The sequence below is a fragment of the Neophocaena asiaeorientalis genome, unplaced genomic scaffold (genome assembly GCF_003031525.2).
Source record: "Neophocaena asiaeorientalis asiaeorientalis breed wild unplaced genomic scaffold, Neophocaena_asiaeorientalis_V1.1 scaffold67, whole genome shotgun sequence".
NCBI lineage: Eukaryota > Metazoa > Chordata > Mammalia > Artiodactyla > Phocoenidae > Neophocaena > Neophocaena asiaeorientalis.
Window position 1 is genome coordinate 1,609,633 of NW_020173731.1, and position 16,888 is coordinate 1,626,520.

The 16,888-nt window shown below is 34.1% G+C and overlaps 1 protein-coding gene across 3 annotated transcripts in view; it reads right to left on the bottom strand.

The window, feature by feature from the left end:
* TPR (translocated promoter region, nuclear basket protein) overlaps positions 1–16,888 on the bottom strand; it is a 61,645-nt gene that overhangs the window by 17,695 nt on the left and 27,062 nt on the right. For all 3 annotated transcript variants that reach the window (XM_024750984.1, XM_024750986.1, XM_024750985.1), the window contains 16 exons: positions 16,027–16,179; positions 15,491–15,607; positions 13,511–13,714; positions 13,216–13,400; positions 12,617–12,764; positions 10,892–11,029; positions 10,659–10,790; positions 8,638–8,768; positions 7,229–7,439; positions 5,634–5,777; positions 5,068–5,266; positions 3,880–4,085; positions 3,612–3,673; positions 2,723–2,931; positions 1,357–1,629; positions 351–499 (listed from right to left, as the gene is read on the bottom strand). In XM_024750984.1, the coding sequence (XP_024606752.1) occupies positions 351–499; positions 1,357–1,629; positions 2,723–2,931; positions 3,612–3,673; positions 3,880–4,085; positions 5,068–5,266; positions 5,634–5,777; positions 7,229–7,439; positions 8,638–8,768; positions 10,659–10,790; positions 10,892–11,029; positions 12,617–12,764; positions 13,216–13,400; positions 13,511–13,714; positions 15,491–15,607; positions 16,027–16,179 (2,661 nt within the window). The remainder of the gene's footprint in view (positions 1–350; positions 500–1,356; positions 1,630–2,722; positions 2,932–3,611; positions 3,674–3,879; positions 4,086–5,067; positions 5,267–5,633; positions 5,778–7,228; positions 7,440–8,637; positions 8,769–10,658; positions 10,791–10,891; positions 11,030–12,616; positions 12,765–13,215; positions 13,401–13,510; positions 13,715–15,490; positions 15,608–16,026; positions 16,180–16,888) is intronic.

The following is a 16,888-nucleotide window of genomic DNA, read 5'->3' on the forward strand; positions in this document are numbered from 1 at the left end:
GTCAATCAGAGAAAAAGATGGCAGGTACCAGTTTAAAATTCCCATGAGACTATAACCCTTATTCTTTAAATTAAAAAAAAAATTGAAATGGAATTCATCCTACGTTTTTGTAACTGTGTTTTAAAAATTGAAATGGGAACTAATTCAATTAAACATACTCAAAGAATATAAAAGAGTGTTGGCAACAGCAACAATACCTGGGTTTTCAGTGGAGATTTTACAGTAAGTTCAACAAGAGAGTTTTCTGGATTTTGATCCCAAAAGGTCCATTCTCTTAATAATGTTGTAACTGAAAGAATATCTTGGGTCTATCGGTAGAAGTAAAAGTAAACAGAAAGATCTTTACACACCTCAGTTCCTACAGGTGTAACACTTTTCAACTTCTTTGGAAGAGGCATTTCCACTGTATCGTCAGAGATCTGGTCTGATGCTTCTATGGTGCTATCTTCTTCCTCTTCACGTGTGCGCTTCGGCAAAGAAGAACTTGGGGTAGCTGAAACTTTGAAATTACATAATTTAAACCTTGAATTAGAGCGTGATAATCACTCAATTTAGACGAAGTTAATTTTAAAAATATCTTGGTCATTTAACTAAAAAAAAACATGGTAAAAATTTGGACAGAACAACATAATTTGTTCCTGCTAATCTATGTGTAAACAAAGAGCAATTTACGCTCTGAATCAATGGTCTTAACCTTTGGTTAATAAAGCCAATCAACTTCTACAACAATACATCTGACTCACTGTGACTGTACTGATATAGAATTGCTACTCACAAAGTTTATATAGGGCCATCTTATAATTTATAAAACCCAGGACTCCTTGGATAAAAAAATTTTCCTTGTATGTTTAGACTTGAAAATTCTTACTTAATCTTCTTCTAGATATCTTTTAGTTCTCAGGACTTGTATTAAGTTATAGCTGACCCTTGAATAACTCAGGGGTTAGGGGTGCTGGCCCTCCATATCAGCTATTCCTTCGTGTCTGCAGATTCAACCAACTGAGGATGTATAGTACTGTAGTGTTTACTATTGAAAAAAATCCACATTTAAGTGGACCACGAAGTTCAAACCTGTGTTGTTCAAGGGTCAACTGTATATAAAATAAGTTTCAGGTTGTATCACCTTTAAAATTAGTCAAAAAATAACTGGAAAGGAAGAAAGATCTTAATGACAAAAACGAGTGACCTAAAATAGAAGTCAGCAGTAAACATAAAATAAGATGTTAGGAATATCGTCATCCATTTTAATACCTGGTAGAAAACAAGTAGGTACAAAGAACATTCAAACTATGTATTATACTCAAGAAACTATAAATGCACAGGTCTACTCTAACCTCATTTTAAAATTAATCTTACCAGTGCCAAACACTGCTGTGGAAGTAGAAGGCCGCTCAACTGGTGAACTCTGAACCACCTCCACTATGTTTGGGGATAGCTCCTGATTTGTAGGCTCGATCTGAGGATGACTCTGTTGAGTGGGCTGCACAAAAGCCGTAGCCTGTGTTTGTTGCTGAACAGTTAAAATGGGTTGAGGGATAGAAGGCTGGACGTTAGGACTAGTAGAACGAACAGATCCACTTGTGCTTCCGAAAACTGGAACATGTTCCACAGGCCCTTCTGATTGCATGGCTGAAAAATAATTAAAACATTTAATATATTAAGTTTTCTACTTTTACCAAAGCTGGAATTGTCCTTCCCTATTCTCTTATAAGTGACATTTTGCATAGTTATTTATGTACATGTACCTCTTCCACTCACTAGACAAAAAACACTGAGCGTAAAAGTAATGTATTATGCATTTTTGTATTGCCTATGTGACAGACACAGAGTGTGCAGTAAACTGTTGGCTGAATTAAATAAATAAACTGTTTTTGCATCTATTATTCTATGTAAATGATGACCAAATAAAATGACATTAAGAAACTCAAAGTCAAATTGTAAGTTTTTATTAACTATCATTTTGTTTTCAACTAATATAAAATGACTGTTAAGTTTAACTGGTAATATATCTCATAATTATTTTACTGAATGTAGTTCAAATAAAATATTCTGTCCTTTCACAGCATATATACATGTTATATATTTCTAAACACTTAGTTTACTGAATTCTAACATTTGTTAAGACAAGGATCTAAGAAAATTGTATTTAGTAACTTTTACTGACACCTATCTTGGGGTTGGGTAAAGGGATTAAACAATGAGAAACAAATTCCTACCCTTGAGGAGCTCAATCTAGCGGAATAAAAAAACATGTATTCAACTGAATAAAATGTGGCTGTAATTGTTGTAATGAGTAAGAAAGTGACATGGGAAGAAAGTGCAGAAAGCAATTACAAGGTCAGACAGTTTATCAGGGAAGAAGTTGATGTTTGGGTTGAACCAGTGATTTAATATGGTTTTCTAAAGTGGATTTCATATCATCCTTCTTAGCTAATAGAGGTAAAAAATTTGGTCCTGGAAAAGCATGCCATATACTTATAGGGGTGTATTTCTCTCCTTCTTTAGCTTCAAAACACAAAAGGCAAAAAGGAAGGGAGGGAGGAAATATGCTACATTAACAAGTATCCCAGGAGGCATACACCTGAAAATATTAAATGCCCACTTTTACATGATGTCTGACTTTAGCTTTAGTGGAAGCCTCATTTATCCTTGAAGTTACTGTCATCTTCTTGTAATAAATCTAAGTAAACAGTTCAATCAGACCTGTTATTATTTTACTTACCTTCTTGTGATTCCACTTGTGTAGTGGGCATCACTGTAGCTGTTGGGGTAGTAGTAGGATTTGTAACAGTTGCAGGTGTAACCATCGGGCGGATACTAGCCCTGGGTGTTGACTTATTCCCAGCCATAGCTGCAGCTGTCACTTTACTTGGAGTAGACACAACAGGAGTTGGCTTGATATTGGCTGTTGGAGGGTCTGATGTGCTGGCACTTACAGAGGGGAAAATGCAAGAATAATAAATCATAAAAAATTACTAAAAATATTCCTTATAAAATACATATACTCTATCAAAAGCAAAGCACATATGCTTCTTGAAGTGAGTGTCTAATAATTATGACCTTAATATGCATTCAGACCTTATTAACTCTGTTTTCCTAACACTGCTTTGGGTAGACCTTTGGCAGATTAGAAAAAAAAATTAAAGAGACAGTTCAGTATAGTTCTACATTTTTTGTTCACTAAATATTACAAAACTCTTATTGAAGAGGTTTTGAACTTAAGCATTAAAAACTGCAGGAAATGTTCTGCAGTGGTGCATCCTGACAATGTAGAAAGTATTCAACTGTGCTCAGTCTTTTATCCTTGTATCATATAACATCACAGGGAACATTAGTAGCCTATCTTAGAAGTCAATCACAAACTAAAAGATGAAAGACACTTTCTCTGTCACAAAGCTCTACCTATCTGATAGGACTGAAAGTATACTGAAAACAAGACTTCTGGAAAAAAAAAAATCTCAACAACTACATGATGCAGTTTTGCAAAGGATAAATGGCTCTTTAGTTACATATTTTTATTTTTTCTCCCCAAAGATCACTAGATCCTTCCCGTATTTTAAAAGAAAAACAGGGAACAGACTGCAAACAGACTGTCAAAGAACAAAACTCACATTCCTCTTTCACCAGAAGTTGGAGCTGTTTTCAACGTGATCTGTCTCTGCTGTTCTGGGACCTGTAAAAAGAAAACTATGGATTACTGTGCCTATCCCACAAGAGTCCACTAAACAATGCCATCAAATTATTTTACTTGTTAATTCTCTCTATATACCTGGTTTAGTCAAAATTCAGTCTGACAAAGGCTCCTAAATCACCAGACATCTTCAAGTAAAATGCACAGGGCAAAAATGATTTGTCACTTAAACCGAATTAGCTAATTACCTTATTAGTAGGTTCTTGAGGCTCATCTCTCTGCTCAAGGTGTCTCTCTTGATGCTCCCTGAGTTCTCTTTCCAAGCGACTAATTCGACCTTCATACTGGGACTTAAGAGCAGTCATACGAACATCCAGTTCATCTTTCTGCTGATCTAAGGCTCCATTCCTTTGTTTAAGCTCCTCATTTTCTTTAGTTAGCTGATCTTTTACACCTAAAGAAGTAACCACATGATTCTATTAATATCAAAATCAAACACTGGAAATAATTTAAATGCATTTATGTGCGTAATGAGTACTCAAAAGTCGTATCAGATTCTATTCCTGAACTTTAACATCCACAATAATTCTGATACACATCTCAATAAGTAAAGTTCTAAACCTACCTGTATTTGCTTTATTACCCCAATATAAAATATACTCCAAAATAAAACATTTTACTTTTCCTAAGATCTCAAAAAGACAAAGGATCTACCATAAACTAGTCAGCAGGAGCCCTTTCATATGGCCTTTAATATTTTAATATATTAGGAATTATAAAATTTTCATTTCATATAACCTACACCATATACTCAAGAATAATTAAGAAACTTCTTTTATGAAATAAGTTGCCAGGGGCACTATCTTAGAGATCATTTAGAAAGCTGCACATGATAAAACTCAACTGATTTGGCATTTTATTTACCTACTAGCAGACTGGTAAGCAAGGTGCAGTAAGGCCCTGAGCATTGTAGCACCGGGCTCCTCATAAATTTGACATGATATTCTCCCTGAAGGGCTAAAGGGGCCCTCAGTGAAGTGAGGCACAGAAAACTCATTTGGCTGGTAAGATCTGATGCTGTCTAGGAATTTACAGAAGGCTTCTGGACAGTATACTGTGGACCCAAAGGATCACCATCAAAAGGTAGTAATAGTTACACAGTAAAGCAGAAGGATGGCTGTACTCCCTATCTACTATCTACTACCAGTTAACAATTAAGAAAGATTTCATAAATAAATTACTGACATCCTCATCACTTGAAAATTAAAATTGCTGTAATTTGTCTAATTAAATAAACCTAAATACCTAAACCACACATGCACATACACAGAAGTCACTTTATAGTATTTACTTTTCTTTTCTATTTAATTTTTAGCCTGAATCAAGTAACCAACTTTCACTATCAAGTTCAAATCTTAAAGTATACAGAAACTTACCAGCTAAATGTGCAATTTTTGATTTTGCTGCTACAATAGCCTTTCTTGTTTTTTCTTCCTTCTCAGTTATCTGCTGTCGCAGCTGTTCCTCCTGTGTGGTTCTATCTTGAAGGTCCTGACGAAGTCGTGAAAGTTCAGATTGAAGCTGCACAGTCTGTTCCTGGAGATTTCTTGCTTCCATCTCTTTTTCAGATAATGTCTTTTAAAGGAAGATAAAGTATGCACCATGTAATTCAACGAAATCAATATAACTGTATGCCCTACAGACTTCAAATGTAAAACTTATTAATTTGCTTATTTAGATTAAATGGAAGTATAAATATAAAATGGTGGTCAAACCAAGTAAGTGAACACTTAAAGATGATTAGGTATTATTTACATACATAAGTCATTCAAAGTAAAAGGATAAAATATATACCTTTCCATATAAGAGAAAGTATCAGTGTTTAACACATTTTTTTTTCCAAAATTCCTTTTTATGACTGAGTAAAATTCCATTGTATTTCTTTAGCTTTTTAACAAGAGAACAATTCCTTCAACACCTTCCACTACTCTTCTGCTCATACCTTCTGCAGATTCTCCACCTGACTCTCGAGTGATTTTGACTTTGTTTCAGCTTGGTTAAGGGTTTCTTTGAGCTCCTGCATTTCCTGGACTGAGACATGCTGTTCCTGATGGTCTCCAGAAGACTGAGCTGAGGTCTCCATGACCTAAGATGACAAAGAGTAATAATATACTTGCACATTAGTCAACAATTCTGCAAATTCATCTAAGAAAATAATCATAAGTATGTAAAGAAATTTATTTTTAAGGGTATTCATAAATAAATCTTCTATGGAACAACTTTAATGTCCAAAAGTAAGCTATTAAACAGGTTAGGGCTTTCCATACAACTAGGTATTAACCAGCTAATCAAAATGCTGATGCATTATTTAACACAGAATTATTTGGAAAAACAAATCACTCATATGTAAACGAAAGCATACTAAAGTGCTAACAATGGTTAACTGAGAGGTAAGAATTTTGAAATTTTTTCTTTATATGTTTTTTCGTCTAATGTGCTAAATACACAATAAAGTCAATATACAAGTTTTTTACCACTGGGAATTAAAAACAAAATTCAGATCCAAAGTAAAACAAGGATTTAAAAAATCTTTTTGGTAGGTGGTTAACACAGACTACTTATTTAAAACTGTAACACAACCTGATCAATTAAAAAGAACTAGTATTTTTTTTTTTTTTTTTTGCGATACGCGGGCCTCTCACTGTTGTGGCCTCTCCCGTTGCGGAGCACAGGCTCCGGAAGCGCAGGCTCAGCGGCCACGGCTCACGGGCCCAGCCGCTCCGCGGCATGTGGGATCCTCCCGGACCGGGGCATGAACCCGAGTCCCCTGCGTTGGCAGGTGGACTCTCAACCACTGCACCACCAGGGTAGCCCAAGAACAAGTATTTTTTGATATACACAATTTCAGTCAGCAATGAGTTACAAGAACATAGTTTTGAAAAGGAGCAATATTTGAAATTGGGAAACTGAATTAAAATATCTAGCATTTACTACTATCTCTATATGAATTTATAGTTCATTTTGGGACATACTAAAGAGCAAATCTTTTTTTTTTTTAAATTTAATTAATTAATTAATTTTTGGCTGTGTTGGTTCTTCGCTGCTGTGTGCAGGCTTCCTTGCAGTGAGCGGGGGCTACTCTTTGTTGCGGTGCGCGGGCCTCTCATCGCGGTGGCCTCTCTTGTTGCAGAGCACGGGTCCTTGAGCACAGGCTCAGTAGTTGCGGCGCACGGGCCCAGCTGCTCTGCAGCATGTGGGATCTTCCCGGACCAGGGCTCGAACCCGTGTCCCCTGCATTGGCAGGCGGACTCCCAACCACTACGCCACCAGGGAAGCCCCAAGAGCAAATCTTAAACCAAATAAAGATATCACATATAAGCTTACCCTTGCTTAGAATCTAAAAACCAATAATTAAAAATTGTGAATAAGGTTTTTTAAGTTATCCAAATATTTATATATGTATCCAAATATATATCCACCCATATATCCAAATATATACATAAAACTGTGTAAACTGTGTATATCAAAACTGTGTATATCAAATAATGATGATATATATATGAAGAATATATTATTAAAAAAACCAGTTCAAAATACCTTATCTTGTTGTGCTTTAAGTTCTTCATATTGAGTCTTGTACCTACGCCCAATTTTCTTGACTTGAGTAATAGTTTTAACCTTTTCTTGAATATCAATTATTTTGGCATCTAAGTCCTTCTGGATGCTTTCCTTTTCAGTTCTTACTTTATTTAAATCTTCCTTTAGACTCTGGATTAAGTTCTGGTTGTTAGTCAAAGATGCATTTGATCTAAGCAAAAAAAATGGGGTAAAGGAGAAAGACTAAATATTTGGAACTTCCCAAATTTTAAAATCCTTTAAGTCACATTTTTATTGTGTTGCTTTAGTCTGTTTTTTATTTAGAAAATTCTAAGAAAACCATACACACTTCAAAAGATAATTCCTTAACTTATGAACCTGTGGTCCTTTAGAAAGATCTGATTTACTTATTATATGTCATACATGCCCATTTTAGGGATGAGAAAAACTGAGCTACAAATGGTCAAGTAACATGCACACTTTTACTCTGCGTTGGTATACAGAGTTTAATCCACATCTGTCTGATAGCAAAATCTATACTCTTTCCACTCTACTGTGTGCTGAGTAAGTATATTAGGCTTTATAGGCCACATACAATGTTTGTTACATGTTCCTCTTCCTCTTTTTTTACAACACTTAACAAATGTAAAAATCATTCTTAGCTTCCAGCTGTACAAAAAAAGACCTGTGGATTATAGTCTGCCAACCCCTGTACTGTTATCATGAAAAGAACTTGAAATCAGATGACCTGAATTAAGAACATGGGTTTAACTGCTACTAACCTTATGAGCTTGGGTACCTTTCTGAATCTTAGCTTCCTCAACTTTAAAATTAAGTAATATCTCTCCTATTTAAAATGCCAGACTACTGTTATGAAAAAAATAAGAGAATAAATATGACAAAAATTTGTAAGCTTATCAAGTCTCACATAAATAGGGGCTATGACAGGGACAAAGGACATTGAAGCTTAAAAGAGGTAAACCAGAAACATTAATTTTAATATTACATTTATCTTTAAAAGGCAATATTTCACTATAAGTTCATTTAAAAACTTTATTAAAAACTTTCAAAATAGATTCATGAATATATGTTAACCCAAAAAATAAAAGATAAATCTACTTGCAAAAGTCATTTTGACTATTTTAAAAAGTTTGCTTTAGATTCATACCAACTATGTAGTTTTTTAAAAAGTAATAAAATATTGAGAAATAATGCATATATGAAGGCATAAAACTAAATTACTGCTTGCTTTGCTCTATAAAGTAATAAAGGGAAAGCCACATGTAAGGGCTCCAGCACTTTCCATTCTTTATAAAATCAGGAAGCACTTAGGGGGTCACATAAAGAATAGAAACAAACTTCTTTAAGATTTCAAGAATTGTATACAACTTAAGGTTTCTTCCATATACCTTGCAATTTCAGCTTTAAGTCTTCCAGTTTCTTCAGTCAATTGTTGAATACGCTTAGCATGAACTTCCTTTTCAGAAAGGAGCTTCCGATATTCTTCTGTATCTGGATCTTTCTGTTGACTCACTAGATGCTACAACAGCAAAAATGCATAATATGGTTTTATAGGTTTTATGAAACTAATGTGCTATAACAAAATATCAGAGTATTTGTGTTTACAAATTTGCTACTTGCATACATAGTGATCAAGCACCAAACTACAAGAAAATAAGATCAAAGATTTAGTTCCTTTGTTTAGCTAAGATGTTTAGCCAAAATGGAAGGGGAAAATAAAATAAATGTCATTCACTATTATTTTTCATAGCTGCAAAGGAACATTTCAGAATCGTTACAATGGAGCCAAAAAAGGGATCCAAAGAATCTACAAGCTTTTAATATTAATATTAAATACCTAATTTCATTAAAGTGACATATACAAGGGAAAAAATGTCATAATGTATTACAATCCAAACAAAAATATGAAGATAATCCTAAATAATTGATTCCATTAACTAGGAAAGAAGGCATAATTTAACAGGAATGTATCTAGATTTGGGCAGATTATCCTCCTTTCTTGATTTTTCAGATTGCTTGTTTGATTAAAAAAAAAGAATAAATGCACTCTAAAATTCTATAGTCCTCTTCAGATATGAGTGATTCTCTAGAGCATTTTCCAGGTGCTAGGTGCTGTGTGAACTGCTTCATTTATTGTTTAATTTTTGTTACATGAAGAGGGGTATTATGTCCTCATTTTCACAAATAAGGAAAATTGTCTCAGAAAGATTAATGTCCTCATTTTCACAAATCACGTAACTAGTATGTGGTAAGGCCAATTCCCAACCTTTTGTTTGAATATAGAGCTAGCATTTCTTTTTAACATCTTTATTGAAGTATAATTGCTTTACAATAGTGTGTTAGTTTCTGCTTTAAAACAAAGTGAATCAGCTATACATACACATACATCCCCATATCTCCTCCCTCTTGCGTCTCCCACCTTCCCTATCCCACCCCTCTAGGTGATCACAAAGCACCAAGCTGATCTCCCTGTGCTATGCAGCTGCTTCCCACTAGCTATTGATTTTGCATTTAGTAGTGTATATATGTCAAAGCCACTCTCTCACTTCGTCCCAGCTTACCCTAAGAGCCTGATTGCTCCAGCTCCGTTTTTCTTTCTCAAGATTTCTTTGGCTATTCGGGGTCTTTTGTGTCTCCAAACAAATTGTGAAATTTTTTGTTCTAGTTCTGTGAAAAATGCCATTGGTAGTTTGATAGGGATTGCATTGAATCTGTAGATTGCTTTGGGTAGTACTGTCATTTTCACAATGTTGATTCTTCCTGTCTAAGAACATGGTATATCTCTCCATATGCATCATCTTTAATTTTGTTCATCGGTGTCTTATAGTTTTCTGCATACAGATCTTTTGTCTCCTTAGGTAGGTTTATTCCTAGGTATTTTAGTCTTTTTGTTGCAGTGTTATATAGGAGTGTTTCCTTAATTTCTGTTTCAGAGTTTTCATCATTAGTGTATAGGAATGCAAGATATTTCTGTGCATTAATTTTGTATCCTGCTACTTTACTAAATTCATTTATTAGAGCTGGCGTTTCTAACCATACTATGCTATATGGTTTTGTCCCTCCTAAAAAGGTAGCAGTCAGTGAACAAGTCTTCTTAAAGTGATTCAGGAAACTACATAAATCCATTTATCACATAACAAAGCATTTTAAAGATAAAGCAAAAGGCTAAATTTAGAATCCAAGTAAATAAATTAGCTGTTTTTAAAAAAATTCAAAACATAACCAAAACTTTAAGAACTGAGTTATAAGTTTAATGCCTGTCACGTATGTAGAGGTTACACGTTAGACTTTTACTGATAAACGCATAATACTTTCCACTAGCTCATCAAACATTTTTATCCCCTTAAGTTTTACCCTATTATTTTAAATCAACGTTTCCATATTTTGGAATGGGTTTAACTGCACTTACCTGGTTACGTGCTTTCCAACGTTTGACATCCTCTTCTAATAACTTCTTCTCTGCTTGCAACATACCGCTTTTCTCACTCAGCTCAGCATTTGCTTCTTGTAAGGGTAAAATATCTAACTCCAGTTTCCTCACCTGAAAATAGTTCCAGTATTTTTTTAATACCTGATGTAAGAGTTTATTTAAAATACTATTAAAAATAACGTGCCTCTTCTCTTCATTAGTAAGTTACAAACCTTGGCTTGCATCTGTTGTAGATCCTGTTCTAGCCTTTCCTTTTCTTCCCTCAGCATCTTATTGGTCTCCATAACTACATTCATTGTTTCGGTTTTCTTCATCAGTTCCTCATGCTGGGCCATTGTTTTTGCAGTTACCTAAAGATTTCAAACATGTATATAGCAACATATAATAGATTAAGACCTACCTTTTCCTACCAGTTCTAGTCTTTCCTACAAAAGTAAAAAGGTTTTAAATGTCAACTTTTAAAACAAATTCTTAGAAGTCTTACATGTTTTTCTGTAATTCATGCTAATTACAGAGTTTAAACAAATACTAGAAATTAAAAGATGAAAGTAAAAAGATACTACAAATCCTGCTGACAAATAGTTTTTACATTAGGTAAGAACATCAATCCAGATCTTTCTGTATCTATTCTTTTTCTTGCTACACTGAATTAAAATAGTTCTAAAACAATGTTATTTTGATCCTCAGTTTTTTCCCCCTTTTTCAGAAACTCTTTTTTATTTCACTCAGTTATTTCATCACTTTGGTTCTGAGAAATTTTACTGAATATTTGTTCATTTGTGAAGACCTTTTCTTCTGTTCTCATTGAGTATAATTATCCATCTTTTGCACATGTTACTTTATTCCTTCACCATTTTAAAATCTATGGTTCATGACTGCCATGCTACACTGTTCATCTCTGGTAGACATTCTATTAGTTTTGATATAATGTATGTTACTTCTTGACTCTCCTCTGACTATATGTAAGAGTTTGTTGAGCTGGGCATTTTCTACTAGTATTATTTGCCTTTCTGCAGCCCAAAGGAACAGCAAAGAAAGCAGAAGAGACTGAGAGAATATACAGTCTTTGTTAGAAACCCCGATTCTGGTCTTTTCCTCCAAGTGTTAACTCCATTGAATTACAGGGTCTGTTTATTATTTCCGTAATGAGAAATGTTTGAATTTGGGTTGTTTTCTCAATAGGATATAACTCTGGAATTTTAAATTTCTGTCTGAAAATGTAAATCCCATAAATCTAATTGTTCTTATTCACTTTCCCCTGTTTCAACGGTTTATCTCTAGCAGGCATTCCAACTATCAGTTAAAAGAAGATAAATGATTCAAGGTCTTAATTTCCTTCCTTCCAGATGTAGAGCTGTTATGCAATAGTAAGCCTTTGGGTGGTAGTGTGGACTAGGAGTTAATAAGCTTATGTTGTGATCACATATTCACTAAGCATCTTTTTTTCTCCTTTGGTCAATTGTTTTGACTACATTTTGCACCTCTGATGAGAAAGGAATATTCTGTAGCAGTTTCAACCTACCTTTTTTTCTAAAATGACTTCAATCTATAATGAAAACTACAGTAATAAATTAAGATAATTGAAATTTATTAAGCACTCACTGTGTACCAGACATGATTCTAAACGCTTCATGTGCACTAACTCAATCCTCACTATTATTATCACCCCAATATTACAGACAAGGAAGTTTAAGAGCAAGGAAGTTAAACAATGTATCCAAGGCACACATCTCATGGTGTGAAGCTAGAATTTGAAACCAGTCAGTCTGGTTACCATTAGTCTCTCACCACTGTATTGTGCCAGTGTTTACTAATGTTTAATGAATTTACACGTTTAAAAAGAGTGCTTATTTCAAACTAAATTTTATGTTATTAGAAACTGAAATGAGCTCATCTCTTGATTTAACAAGTGCTTTCTTAAAGCTTAGGATACATACCTGAACTTTCTCCCTTTCAGCATTTAGACTATCCTGCAGTTCCTGCAGCTCTCTTTCTAAAAGTTCAACCCTTTGTCGATAGCGCAGACCCTCAACCTGAGCCACTTCAAACCTAGTTTCAGCAATTTCTTTTTCTCGTCGTATAAATCTACAAGAATATGTATTTTATTTGAATAGAAAAATACCAACAACATAACATTTCAAAACTTGGATAATTTTTAAGATGATAAAAATCATTCACTTTAAAAACTATTTTTACACAATGCTTTCATTAAAAAATAATGGGGGATATATTTTATTACAGACAGTGGCTTCTATCTTTAAAATAATCCAAAAGGCAATTAATTTTCTGAAGAACCCACTCAAGTTCTTACTATTAGATTCAACTTGAACTAATTTATTTAAATTGGCATATGTCTAAATGTCAAAAGTGATCACTAATTGGGTGATAGTGGGTTTGTTGACTAATAAGAGACAAAATGAGCTTTATGCCTAAATATCGTGTAACTCCCACTTGTCTAATTTATACATTTATAGTGTCACTTCATAATTGTTGTTAACCACAGAAGTAAAAAGCATTAAGAATATATTGGATTTACCTGAGAATTTCTAAAATTTGTTCTTGAGATTTTCCTTCTTCACTGAGAGATACATTCAATGGACCTTGTACACCTTCCTTCATAGAGGCGACGACTTTGTCACTTAATTTTTCAATCTGATCATGAAGTAATCTGTTTTGTTTTTCTAGATCTTCACAGCGAGACACACTCTTGGAAACTTCATCCTATAATCCAAGAGTCTATCATAATAGCAGATTTTCCAATGTACATTAAAAAAAACTTTCAATTCTCTAAACATTCTGATGTACAATATGATTATGATGTACAATAATACCTTTAACATTCTCTCTCTTTCCTCCCAAGATGCTTTACACTCCAACAACTGTGATTCTGCTTTCTGGGTTGTTTCTTCCAAGTGCTGACGCACTGACACCATTTTGGAAACCTGTTCTTTGGCAGCTTGTAGAGCTTCAACATCAGCAGCATGTAGCATCAATTCTCTCTCATACTTATTCTGAGCTTCCACAGCTATTTTAGCCTGAAAGGAATTATTTCCCCATCGACATAGATGATTAAAAACCCATAAAGCTAGTCTTTGAAAAGATGCACATTGTATTATTTAAAATAATAAAAGTGAAGACAATCTCTAAATGTACCAAAATAGGAGAATGATTAAAAATCACACTGTAGTGGGAAGCAGCCGCACAGCACAGGGAGATCAGCTCGGTGCTTTGTGACCACCTAGAGGGGTGGGATAGGGAGGGTGGGAGGGAGGGAGACGCAAGAGGGAAGAGATATGGGGACATATGTATATGTATAACTGATTCACTTTGTTATAAAGCAGAAACTAACACACCATTGTAAAGCAATTATATTCCAATAAAGATGTTAAAAAATTGAAAAAAATCACACTATCTATTTAATGAAATATTAAACATCTGCTCAAAATGAAACTTAAGAAGATGATATAGTAACTCGGACCAGCCTTTATGAAAAAAAGACTAAATATAACTGAGTTACATAAAATACATATATATACACAAAGTGAATGAAGGTAAATGAAAATAATCTATTTGAGTACTGAAAAATGGATACATTCTTTGATTCTAATTTCCAATATTATGCTGTTTGGCAATAAGCCAAAGACAATTCATTTTTGTCTAATTTACCTTCAATTTGAAGCACTTTCCCCTGTATTCCATTTTTAAAGTAATCCTGATACATATACATGTTATGTATATAAGCAATAAAGAATAGTAACCCAACGAATGGCTATTAATATACCACCAAACATAAAAATGAGAATGTTTCCAATATCCTTACATGTCTTTCCTTCCCATTCTACCATTTCAATAATCCCCATTTTCCTGAATTGTTTTACCATTTCTTGTTCGTAAAAAATCATAAAAAGCAGTATCACATATATGTGTGTGTGCATGCTGTATGTATACTTAAATAATGTGGTTTTGTACTTTTAAAGCTTATAAACAGTGGTGTATAGAAATCTGTGTAAGCTCAGTAATGCATTAAAAAGGTATTAAAATTGTTTTGTTGAGAAAAGTATCTCTATCGTGTCTGTAGTACAGCTTTATAACCAGAATTAGTGAAGGACTACAATAGTGAAAGAATGTTTGCAAGTGAAAGCAAGTACACATGTAATCTACTACTCCTATTTTTCCCATTTATCAACTTTGTTTTGTTAATGGATATTGCTCTACAGGTATCTCCTACTTTTTGAAAGTTTGCTTTATGCCACTTTGCTTTTATGAAAAACCTACATTAGCGTCTGTTTTTGCTAACCAAAAGAAATCCAAAGAGCATTTTTGCTTTTACAAAAAAAGGAGAAAAGTGTTCAGCGTTTGTTTTGCAGGAGCCATTATAGAGGCTGTGCGCACCCCAAGTAGCAAGAGAGGCACCGCCAAGCTCCCTCCCTGAGAACTACACTGAGAATCTCAATATCAAGCTGTCAGAGCTTTGAACTGTGTCTGTGAGCATCTATGCTTTATCTCAATTTATTTTGTGCTTCCATTAGCAAGATGTGTCCTAAGATAATTGTTTCTTCACTTCATGACACTGCAGTTTACACACGGCTTCATAGGAACTTTCTACTTTTGGACAGCAGGGGAAACCTGTGTTTACTTTTAGCCTTCATCTATACTTTTCAACTGATGTTATTCCAAGTTCCACAAGAGTGGAAATAAACCTGTATTTCTGTAAGATTCACCAATCCCCAAAATGCATTAATATACTCCAAGAACTGTTCCCTAAGATCAAAGCTCACTTCTCAATAACTGGCTCTAAGAGTGACACTTACTTGTTCCTGACAGTCCCGTCTGGCTTGCTGCTCATTACTCAAAGCTGTGCCAGCTCTCTGAAGAGCTTCTTGTACTTCATTCTGAACACTATTGAGTGTTTTCTTTAACTCAGATAACTAAATCAGAAGAACAAGATTAAAACCAGAGTTAATTGCAAACTTACTTTAAAAATACTGAAGATAGATTTTTCAAAATACAAGTAGCCTAAAGACTTCTTACTAAATTTAAAATAGTCATAACCTGATATAATCTACTGGACAAATTTTGCAGGTCTATGTTGACCCCATATTACTATCTGCAAAAGTCAATTTTTAGGCAGAGGCTTCTAAAAAGCAGCACTGATACCTAGTACCATAAAGTAGTCTTAAATATCCAAAAGGAAACATGTACAGAGTAAAACTTAAAACTAAAATTGTTGGGTATGTGTTCATTCAATATCTGTTGAGATGAACTGAATAGTAGCTGATGAGCTAGTTAAAAGAATTTAAATTCTTACCATAGAAAAAGTGATTGATATGGTAATAACTTAATTTACCTGTTGTTCCATGCTCTCTATGGCTCTTCTCTTGTCATCCTGAAGTTCCTGTTTTTCCTTCTCTACTTCCATTAACTTCTTTTCCAGCTGTGTCTGAAACTCAGCTGACTCTTTTAAGCGAACTTCAATATTCTTATGTACTTCTTCTGTCACCTTCGCCATCAACCAAACAATAAGATACAAAGAATATACATATTTAAAATTATACAGCTACTTTCCCTAAATCTAAACTAAATTTAAAAAATACTAAAATTAATGTTTGCCTCGTATTTTTTTTTTAAAAATCCATCAAATGCGGATTCAAGAGTTCAAAAACATCACTTAAAACTATGCATAATTTACCTCTCTACCTGTTTACTGGTCATTTTTCTCTTTTGAAGTGAAATTTCCAATTTTCATTTTCCCCTCATTCTTCATATCCACTTGCCAAATCTGTCCATTCTACCACTGAAAGGGGTTTTTCTCCCCACATATTTTGATTTCCATGATGCCAGCCACGAAAGGATCTTTTAAAACTGTGGCCCTAGTCTATTGCTATAGCCTCCAAAACAAACTTCGTACCCTCCAATCTATTACGTTAATCTTTCTAGTTAAAGCAAATTCTGGTTATGACATGTTGGAAAAAAATCAATGCCTCAATAATCTTACAACGTATAATTTAGTATGACTTGAAAACCTTTCACATTTGGCTCCTAACTACATTTATAATTATATTCCTCACTATTTCACTTCATAAATGCAACACACTAACTAGCCTTTTTATCTTGGCTGATGGTGCCTTCTACGTGGAATAACTTCCTACCTTTAACTATCCAAATGATGCTTTCTTTCAAGGCTGGACACAAATGCCTTCTCTCCTGTG